The sequence below is a fragment of the Mesocricetus auratus genome, unplaced genomic scaffold (genome assembly GCF_017639785.1).
Source record: "Mesocricetus auratus isolate SY011 unplaced genomic scaffold, BCM_Maur_2.0 Super-Scaffold_100045, whole genome shotgun sequence".
Classification (NCBI taxonomy): Eukaryota; Metazoa; Chordata; class Mammalia; order Rodentia; family Cricetidae; genus Mesocricetus; species Mesocricetus auratus.
In genome coordinates this window covers 1,484,593-1,494,751 of record NW_024429222.1, presented here as the reverse complement: position 1 = coordinate 1,494,751, position 10,159 = coordinate 1,484,593, and the positions used below count along the sequence as shown (strand labels likewise).

At 44.7% G+C, this 10,159-nt stretch overlaps 1 protein-coding gene and 1 pseudogene across 1 annotated transcript; both read right to left on the bottom strand.

The window, feature by feature from the left end:
• Positions 1-686: 686 nt before the first annotated feature.
• Positions 687-3,566, bottom strand: LOC121135951. Its single transcript, XM_040735360.1, has 5 exons — positions 3,041-3,566; positions 2,702-2,892; positions 2,090-2,137; positions 1,449-1,658; positions 687-1,249 (listed from the first exon to the last, which is right to left on the bottom strand). Exons 1-5 carry the CDS (start codon positions 3,530-3,532, stop codon positions 994-996), a joined length of 1,197 nt encoding a protein of 398 aa, XP_040591294.1. The 5' UTR covers positions 3,533-3,566; the 3' UTR covers positions 687-993.
• Positions 3,567-7,055: 3,489 nt separating this feature from the next.
• On the bottom strand, positions 7,056-8,234 carry LOC101843616 (annotated as a pseudogene).
• Between the last annotated feature and the right edge of the window lie 1,925 nt (positions 8,235-10,159).

Sequence of the window (10,159 nt, the reverse complement as noted above, 5' to 3'; positions counted from 1 at the left end):
CTGATCCTACAAGAAGCAGCTGTGAGGACACAACATGACTTGTGGATCACTGTGTTGAGATAAGTCATGGTTCTATGTGGTAGTCTACATTTGGTACAAAGAAAACCTATTTAGGAGAGATAGAAGGCACAAAAATACAGGAAAGGTGGCAGTCATAAAAACCACAAATCACTTATATTCTTTACTCCATATTTCATTATCAAATTCATAATTTACTTTCAATGACAATAAAACATCAGTCTCATAAATTCCCTCAGTTATGCCATGTTATTTCTACCCACCAGACGCTCTATTCAGAAAAAGTAAGTGTACCTGGCCTTGTGCAGATGGCAAGAAGAGATCTCGTGACATTAGAGTTTGTCCTCATAGGCCCCTGAACTATGGCTGCTACCCAGCTACAGGAGCATGCAACTCAAGGAAAAACCCCTTGGAGGGACACCTGGTCGGCCTGACCTCTAAGCACATGACCCTGGCCTCCAGGACCCCAGCCATTGGCAGCCAGCCCCAGCTATGCGGACTTGTTGCACCACTCCCAGGCATTCGGCTGGCCTCTGTCAAGGCCAGGGCTTTTATCTCCCTTTCTCTAGGATGGTCTGTCTCCACATAGCCTCTCCCACGTACACATTCTCCTAGGCCCAGTACACACATGCAGAGCGGACGTCATAATCATGACTCAGACAATGAAATCAAACATGAACAATTTATTAAAACCAATACACTGATTAAAGTAACAGAACATTGAAAAAGAACAAGAATAATAAAAGGCTACTATCCAGGGGAGGGTGAATCTGGCTGTGGGGCTGGCAATGCTGCCGGGTTGATATCGGGGAGTCATTGTGTCGGAAACAGATGAATCTGTGTTGTCAGCAGAGAGGATCCTTGTGGACGACCACAGGAGGAAGGGGAGGACGGGCGATTCCCTGGGGAGGCAGACCACTGTGGCCCAAGCAAGATGTTGAAAGTGGCACCGTGTCTGCCCTCACGGCCAGAGCTTCAAACACTTGTGATGTAACAAATGTAGCTGTTGCCACAACTGGCTCCAGCTGCACACTTGTCACAGGACGTTGTGCTGGTTGTGTGCTCTCCGGCTCCAGTGCACAGGCTGCTGCTGTCTGCAGAATAGCCGTCCTCATTGCTGGTCAACAGATTTGGAGCGCTGCATGTGGGGATGCTCGGCTCCCCAGATCTAAGGTTGGAGACAGATGTGCGGCTGATGCAGGCATCACTAGAAGGGGAAGAGGCCGTGGAGCTACAGGAGGAGACAATATGCCTAGAATCAGACTTCTAAAACAGAGGAGACCATGTCTGCCCAGAGTCCCGCTACTATTGTACAAAACAGCTTGTGTCTGAGCTAGGGTCCAGCAACAGCTCCTGCACAGAGGAAACTCTCAAGCATCCCCAGAGCACTCCAGGTCCTGAACCCTGCTCCTAGGCTCTCAAGCACCTACCCTGAGGCTTCCTCATTGCTGGACCCTGAATCTCTGGCCACTTGTGACTGCAACTTTTCCTGCATATAGTGGACACGGATCAGAAGGTCTGAGTAGGGCATGTTCACAATTAAGTAGTTCTTCACCCGAGTCAGAATGGGCAAGTGTTCAATCTTGCAAAAATCCTGAGGGAACTTGTGGATCCAGTAGTCCAGGAGGGAACAGATGGTGCTGGCAGAAAGGGACAGACAGCACAGTCAGTGACCTGGTCTTTCCTTTGTCACCCCGCCCTGGGATCTCTCCATGGGTGTGACACCTCAAGGTAGAGCAGATCCAGGCCTTGTGAGATCTGTGTGAATAGGGAGCTGCACACACCCCTTTCTTGGGCTCTGATAGAGCACAGCAGTCCCAGCCTGCATGCCATGGGTCAAGATGAGAGTAGAGTCTCCCAGGGGCACTGGAGGACACAGGCATCTCCAACATCCCCACTTGCAAGGAACCTGCCCAAAGGTTCTCACCCTGCAGGCAATGCTTAGTGCTCACTATGTTAGTAGAGACCAGGGGGTGAGACCCAAGCATCGGCCATCCCTTGCCCTTAGACCCCAAATGAGCCGGCTCTTGAGAGCCTAGGCAGCATTTGTCTCGTTACAAAACCACCTTACTTCTTTACTTGTTCATCCTCTTCAGAGTCGGGGCAGAATGACGTGTAACTAAGGAGAACAGGAAGATGATGTCACCTGGAGAGCCCCAGGACACTACCTAAAAAAATTCTTTGGGGACCCGCAGATTGCTGGAGAGGAATCAACGTCCAGAGCCTAGAAGTTCTATCTGCTCTAAGAATGACTAGTTCCCCTGCATACGAGAAGGTGCTTCACATATGTTTGTGCAGTGGGTGGGTGATCACAGACATCTCCATACAGACACCTCAGCGGACACGGGGTGCCTCCCTCACATTACCGACCATGGCTCTCCACTCTGGACACACCTTGCTTTGCTATGCCAAAATGGAGTCCAGGACCCGTTTCACAATGGGAGAAATGCTTTGACCAAGGTCTCAAAAAATTGGGTCAAGGATACAGACCTTCTAGAAAGTTCAAGGACACCCACACTCATTAGGCTCTCAGCTCCGGACAGGAAAGTCACTAGGGCAAAGCTTGAAGGAAAGGTTTTCTGACTTCACGCTCTTGGGTCCCTACAGGACCCTAGAAATTCAGAGCTCTTCTCAGACCCAACAACAGGATCTGAGGCCTCTGAAATCGGAGGTGGGCACTCACCGAGTGAACAGCAGGTCCAGCACCTCCTGGGTGGTGAGAAGCCTTTCTTGAATGTAGAGGAAGACAAGGGCAAAGAAGGAGTCTCCACCCTGGATAGCCATCACCAGGAAAGACATCATCTCTTCCAGAGGACCGTAGACGGGGGTTCTAGGGAACTCGTTCAGGACCTCAGGTGCAGACTCCTGTCCGACCTGAGGAGAGATCAAGGTGGATGGTTCAGACAGGCACAGGACTGCGACCTTCTGACTTGCTGTCACTGTTCCAACTGTTACTGAACCTCCTCACTGCCAAAGACCCAGAATGGAACTGAGGGAAATTCTGAGATGTCACAGTGCTCACCTGGTCTGTGTTGTCCTGGTCCTGGTTGCCCTCATTGTCCTTGCTTCCCGGGGTTCCCAGGCCTCCCTGGTTTCCATTGCCTTCCTGGCTACCCTGGCTGTCATGAATGCCCTGGTTGCCCTGGCTTCCCAGGCTTCCCTGGCTCCCCCGGCTTCCTTGGCTTTCCAGGCTGCCCTGGCTTCCCAGGCTGCCCTGGTTTCCATTGCCTTCCTGGCTACCCTGGATGTCCTGAATGGCCTGGCTGCCCTGGCTTCCCTGGCTTCCCAGGCTTTCCTGGTAATCCTGGCTTCCCTGATTTCCACGGCTTTCTTGGCTACCCTGGCTATCCTGGCTCAAGTTTGTTTCTCTCCGTCCAAATGGCCAGATGCCTTGGAACCAGGAGCGTGCCCGGAGTCTCCAGGCATGACTACGGACTCCACCACGGCGTCTACTTTCATCATTATTGAGGTCTGAGCCTCTTTCTCTAGGATTCCCGAGACAGGATGAAAACATTGTGGTTTCTCTCGTGTCTCAAGACAAGTGAGCCTGCCAGGCTGTCTCTCAGCAGTTGGCTAGCTGCTTGCAGGGTTCTGCATTGTTGGGTCATCACTAAGAATGTGAGGTCACACCTGGGGTCCCCTGCCTGACTCTCCTCTTCACATGGGGCTCATCCTAGAGTCCCCCAGGGCCCCTCTGTCCTCCCAGCTGCTCTACTCGACACCCTTACACACATGCTTCCCTTTCCATGGCTCCCAGGGATGTCTGGGAAGAGACAGCACCTCAGTTTTGCCATCTGAATTCATACCATTGACCTGCATCTGTTACCCTAATCCTCAACTCACTCCTAATTGCCCTCGCACACCATAAACCCTAGCCATGTGGCCTTGTTTCCTCGCTACTGTACATATGTTTTGTGTTAAATATGACCACAAATCATCTCTGTGTGTTGGGACTCCACAAGGAACAACACGTTGGCGCTTTTTTCTATTTAAATATGTACCACATTTTTTATTGGAGTATTTGGTATTTTGTTGTCTAGCTTCTTGAGTTTATTTTCTAATACATTTTGCAAAGCAGCTTTCTGTCATGTGTGTAGTTGGTGAAGATCTTTCCCATTCTCTAAGACATTTTTGTTATTGATGTTGTCCTTAGCCTCACATAAGCTTTTCAGTTTCCAGGGGTGGCATTAATTAACTGTCGATTTCAGTGATTGTGTTGCTGGTGGTATATTCAGGATGTAGTCTTCTGTGCCAATGTGTTCAAGGCTACTTCACACTTTCTCTTTCATCAGGTTCAATTAACTGGGTTTTTGTTGGGGTCTTTCATACACTTGGAGTTGTTTTTGTGCATGGTGGTAGACATGGATCTGTTTTCATTTTTCTACATGCCACCATTCACCTGTGCCAGCATTATTTGTTGAAGATGCTTTCTTTGTTCGATTGTGTACTTTGGTTTCTTTGTCAAAAATCAGGTGTTCATAAGTGTGTGGACTTATGTCAGATTCGCCAATTCCATTCAAATGATGCACATGTTTGTTTTTATACCAGTACCATGCTGCTTTCATTTGTATGGCGCTAAGGGGATTCTTCCAGAAGTTCCTTTATTGTACAAGATTTTATTAGCTCTTCTGGGCCTATTATTTTTCCAAATGGAGTTGAGTATTCTTTCGAGCTCTGGGAAAATTTGTGTTGGGATTTTGATGGGAATTGCATTGAATCTGTAGATTGCTTTTGGTAAGATTTTCATTTTTACTATGTTGATGTTACCTATCCAAGATCATGGGAGATCTTTCCATTTCATGATATCTTCTTTGCATGTCTTTATTCAAAGATTTAAAGTTTTGGTCATACAGGCTTTTCACTTGTTTGGTTAGAGTTACACCAAGATATATTATTTGTGCCTATTGTACAGGGTGTTGTTTCTCTGATATCTTACTCAGCCCATTTATCAATTGTATATTGGAGGGCTCCTGATTTTCTGTTTGTGTTTATTCTTGTACCCTGCCACATTACTGAATGTGTTTATCAGATTTAGGAGTTCCCTGGTAGAATTTTTGGTGTCTCTTGTGTATACTATCATATTATCTGAAAATAGTGTAAGTTTGTCTTCTTCCTGTCCAGGTTGCATCCCCTTGATCTCCTCTTGGGTCTTATTGCTCTATCTAGAACTTTGAGTACTATATTGAAAAGATATGGAGAGACTGGGCAGCCTTGACTTGCTCCTGGTTTTAGTAGAATCTCATTGAGTTTCTCCCCATTTAATTTGATGTTGGCTTGCTATATATTGATTCATTTTGTTTAGGTAAGTTTCTTGCATCCCTATTCACTCCAAGCTCTTTATCATGAAGGGGTGTTGGATCTTGTCAAAGGCTTTTTCAGCATCTAATGAGATTATCACTTTTTTCCTCTCAGTTTGTTTATATGATGGATTATATTGACAGACACTTGTATGTTGAACCATCCCTGCAACTCTGGGATGAAGTCTATTTTATCATAGTCAATGGTTCTGACATAGTTTTGGAAATTTTCCGCTTTTATTGACTAATTTTGCATCAATGTCCATAGGGATATTTGTCTGTAATTCTCTTTCCTTGCTGCATTTTTGTGTGGCATGTATATCAGGATAACTTTAGCTTCACAGAAAGTGTTTGGCAATGTTCCTTCTGTTTCTATTGTGTGGAACTATTCGGATAACATGAGTATTAGCTCTTTAGTGAAGTTTTGGTATAATTCTGCACTAAAACTATGTGGGCATGGGCTTTTTCGGGGGAGGGGAATTGGGATGACTGTTTCTATTTCCTTAGAGATTATAGGTCAATTTAAATTTTTTTCCTGCTCTTGATTCAATTTTGTTATTGGTACCTCTCCAGAAAATTTTCCATTACTTGTAGAATTTCCAATTTTGTGGAGTACATTTTTTGAAGTATGTATATGACCTGATGATTCTCTGGATTTCTCCATCACTGTTGGTGTGCCCACCCTTTTCACTTGTGATGTTTCTTTGGATTTTGCTCCCCTTTTGGTTAGTTTGTATAAGAGTATGTCTATCTTGCTGATTTTCTCAAAGAAACAACTTTTTGTTTCATTGATTCTTTCTATTATTCTTTGTTTATTTAGTAGATTTCAACCCTCAGTTTTATTAGTTCCTGCCTTCTACTCCTTCTTGGTAAGTCTGCTTCTTTTGGATCTACAGCTTTGAGATGTGCTATTAAGAAGCTGCTAGTGTGAGACTCCTCCAAATTCTTTATGCAGGCCCTTAGTGCTGTGGAGTGTCCTCTCAGCTCTGCTTTCAAACTGTCACATAAGTTTGGTTATGTTGTGCATTATTTCCATTGATTTCTATGAATTGTTTAATTTCTTTGTTTCTTCCTTGACCCAGTGGTGATCCAGTAGGGAAATGTTCTGTTTCCATGAGTTGGTAGGCATTCTGTTATCTGTGGTGGTGTTGAATTCTACCTTTAAGTCATATTGATCCAATAAGATATAGGCAGTTTTACCATTTTTTTTGTATGTGTGGAGTATGTGGTCAATTTTAGAAAAGGTTCTATGAGATGCTGAGTAGTAGGTATATTCTTTTGTTTTTGGGCAAATTGTTCTGTAGATATATGTTAAGCCTATTTGAGTCATAATATCTGTTAGTTCCCTTATTTATCTGTTAAGTTTCTTTCTGGCAGACCTGTTACAATGCAAGTGTAATATGTAAGCCTATGTTAAATGCTATATCCATTTCTCCATAGATAAATATTTACTTTGTTCTTGAGTTTTAATGTCACAGCATGTTACCGCTGTACCCTAGCCTGTCTGTGAATGTTTATAAGAGCTTCTCTAGGTTGTGCACTTAGAATTGTCACCACTGAGTTAAAAAGAGGCACACTCAACTTTATAAAGTCAGTTTCTAAAGTAGCTGTCTATTAACACTTATGCTAGAAATACTGCAACAGTCTCCACTTTTTTCTCACATCGCAGCAAACAGTTTTATTGCATGAATTGTTATATATATTCTACTCGGATGGGCGATAGATGATATCTTTATTTAAAGTTTCACTTTTCTTTTAAAATGTTTCTGCATGCACAAGATACCCAAACAAATGCTATTACAGAAAAAATACAGAAAAATTAAAAGACCATAAGAAATAAGGAAGATTGTTTTGAAAGTTCAGTACACCCATACCAATGCCAGGCTCAGAGGAGAAGGCGGTGGGCCTTTTTGTGGTGGTCAAAATGTGATGGCCTTGCTGCAGCTGTTTAATGTAGCCATGCTTTTTTCAGCTTTGGGGAAGTTTAGTTTCCTTCCACCTCTTCCCCTCTTTGCTCAAGCTCTGCAGAGCAGCTCAGGACCACTCAGCAGAGTCTCCAACCCACTTGGGGGTCTGTGTTGTGCTGCTGACCAGTCCTCAGAGGCTGGCCAGGCACTCCCGTCTTCAGTAGGGAACTTCAGTAGGGAAACGCCTGTGGTAGCTACAGAGGACACTGGCACATCCTCAAGTCATTCTGCCACCTCTGGCTGAGCAGCAGTGAACTCAGGAGCTGGTGCGGTCCACTGGTTCAAAACTTCCTCATTGTCGCTGTCTTCTCAACAGCAGCCTGCTCCTCCTTCTCCGTCTCCTCTGAGTCTTTATAGAAGTACAGATCAAGCATAAGCTCCCATAGGCGCTCACAAGAGATAGTGCCACACATGCGGAATACTTCCCCGGCCAGCTTCCACCACATCAGATACACAGAGTGGATATTGTGGCACATGGCAATGTCCACGTGTCACAGAGAAGAGTCTGTGTTACACAGAGGAGTGGAGGGCAGTTGACATAAGATGCCTCTGAGGGGCTGGTGGTCAGCCCTGGGTCAGTGCTCAATCATCACTAGAAGCCGTGGCTCCCTGAAGGCTGCCTGGATGTGGTTAGTGAGGGTCCCAGGGATGAAGCATCCAGCAACTGGAGTGACTCCCGCGGCAGCAGCAAACTTCGCCTCGGCATGCCGGCCAATAATACTGGAGCAGACAATGCTGACATCGGCAGGGTTCTCGATGGCAAATATAGCTGAAGCTGCAAGCAACAGCTTCTCCCAGGTCCTCTTCGGATGTTTGATGTAGATAGCATCACTTTTCGTCTTGTAGATGTACAGCTCCATCTGAAAGTCAAGGATGTTGCCACCTAAGTGGGTTCCTACAGCAAGGAATTTGAGGACATCCTCATCCACAGGACATCAAGAGCTCTGGACATCGTGTAAGTTTCCCTTTGAGTTATGATAGGAATCAAGAACAACAACCTATGGACCCATCCCTGCATATTCCAGCATTTCTTATACCTAGACATTAACTTTAAAATAAATTGTAATTCTCTTGTTTCATGATCTATTTTATTTTATTCTCTCCAACACTCCTCTCTCTGTCTGTCTGTCTGTCTGTCTGTCTGTCTCTCTCTCTCTCTGTGTGTGTGTGTGTGTGTGTGTGTGTGTGTGTGTGTGTGTGTGTTATTCATGTGTGCTGGAAACAGCATAAAAGCTAGAGTTTGATATTGGAATGTCTTCCCTAGGACTCTTCCACCATGTTTTTTGAAAGAGTCTCTCAATGAACCTGGAATTTACTGGTTTTGCCTAAAGACCACTGAGCCCGAGTCCCATCTATCTATGTCTAGCAAGAGCCAGTGCATGATACCATGCCTGTTTTTTTCCTTTTTTATTATTTTAATTTTAAATAGCTTGTTTTACATGTCAATCCCAGTTCCCTCTCCCTCCCCTCCTCCTGCATTCCCCTTCCCCCCTGCCTCCCACCCTATTGCCAATTCCTTCCATATAGGGGATATCTAGAGTCTGTCATTTCACTCAGGGTAGGGTCCAGGCACTCCCCTAAGAGTCCAGGCAGAGAGACCAACCCTCTTTGTGCTATGGACACACGATGTCTGTTTGTATTCCAGGGATAAACACTGATCCACTGCTCAGGGCCCCATAGGTTGCCCAGGCCTCCTCGCTGACACTCACATTCGGGGGGTCCGGATCAGTCCCATGCTGGCCTCCCCGCTGTCGGTCTGGGGTCCAAGAGCTCTCCCCTGTTCAGATCAGCTGTCTCTGCTGGTTTTGCCAGCCCATTCTTTGCCAATTTGCTCATCGCTCCTCTTCTCTCTGTCACTGGGTTCCTTGGGTTCAGTTCAGTGCTTAACTGTGGGTGTTTGCCTCTGCTTCCATCAGTCACTGGATGAAGGTTCCCAGGTGGTTATAGACATCAAGTTCATTATCAGGAATGGACATTCGAGGTGGTCTCTCCACTATTGCTTAGCTTGCCAATTGGTGTCATCCCTTTAGATCACTAGATAAATTGTCTTCGGTGCCATGCCTGTTTTTTTTAATAAAAGATCTGAATATCAAACTTAGGTCTTCTTGCTTGCATGGCAAACGTTTTACCCACTAAGCAATCTCTCTAGACTTCTTTCTTTCTTTTTTTACATTGTATGCTTATAACAAATTAGAATAGACTATATTTTTGAATCAAAACTTTAATTTTTCTTTTATAAACTAATTATGACACAAGAATTTCTTTGTCAAAAAAATCTAAGCATCTTCAGGACTGCACATACCATGTATATAAACATGCTTTGAGGCACATAACTGTTTACCCCTGTAGATTTTCCTCCCAAGATGGAAAATATAGTAGTTCAAGGAAGATCTTTGTCAACATGCTGCATTGTTTCCTCGGGATAAATTACCAGAAGAGGAATCAATGAAGCAAAAGGCATAAACATCACTGGGGATTTGTAATGTTCAGCCTTACAGTAATTCATACAGAGAGTGTATCACCGCTAGTTTGGAATGTTCTTTTCAACAATTCCCATGTCATGACAGGAATCCCATTTAAAAGTCTGCTATTCATCTAAAATAATTTCACTGTGGAGAAAATAAGAGGAAAGGGTCAGGGTTCTCTAGAGTAGCAGAACGAATAGATATAGATAGATGCTATCTATAAAGATATAGATACAGGGGTTTATTGCAATGACTTACAGATATAGTCTGTGGTCCAGCTAATCCAACAATGGCCAGCTGTGAATGGAAAGTCCACAAATCCGGTAGTTGCTCAATTCATGAGGCTGGATATCTTAGCTGGTCTTCAGTATATGCTGGAACCCTAAAGATGTAAGATATAATGCCAGTGAAG

Excerpts from the sequence above, each read along its gene's own strand:
- LOC121135951 (XM_040735360.1), bottom strand. The coding sequence starts at position 3,532 with ATGTTTTCATCCTGTCTCGGGAATCCTAGAGAAAGAGGCTCAGACCTC. Across the intron at positions 2,893-3,040 it reads ACCAGGACAACACAGACCAG|GTCGGACAGGAGTCTGCACC; the intron begins GTGAGCACTGTG and ends ATCTCTCCTCAG. Across the intron at positions 1,250-1,448 it reads AGCAATGAGGAAGCCTCAGG|CTCCACGGCCTCTTCCCCTT; the intron begins GTAGGTGCTTGA and ends CTCCTCCTGTAG.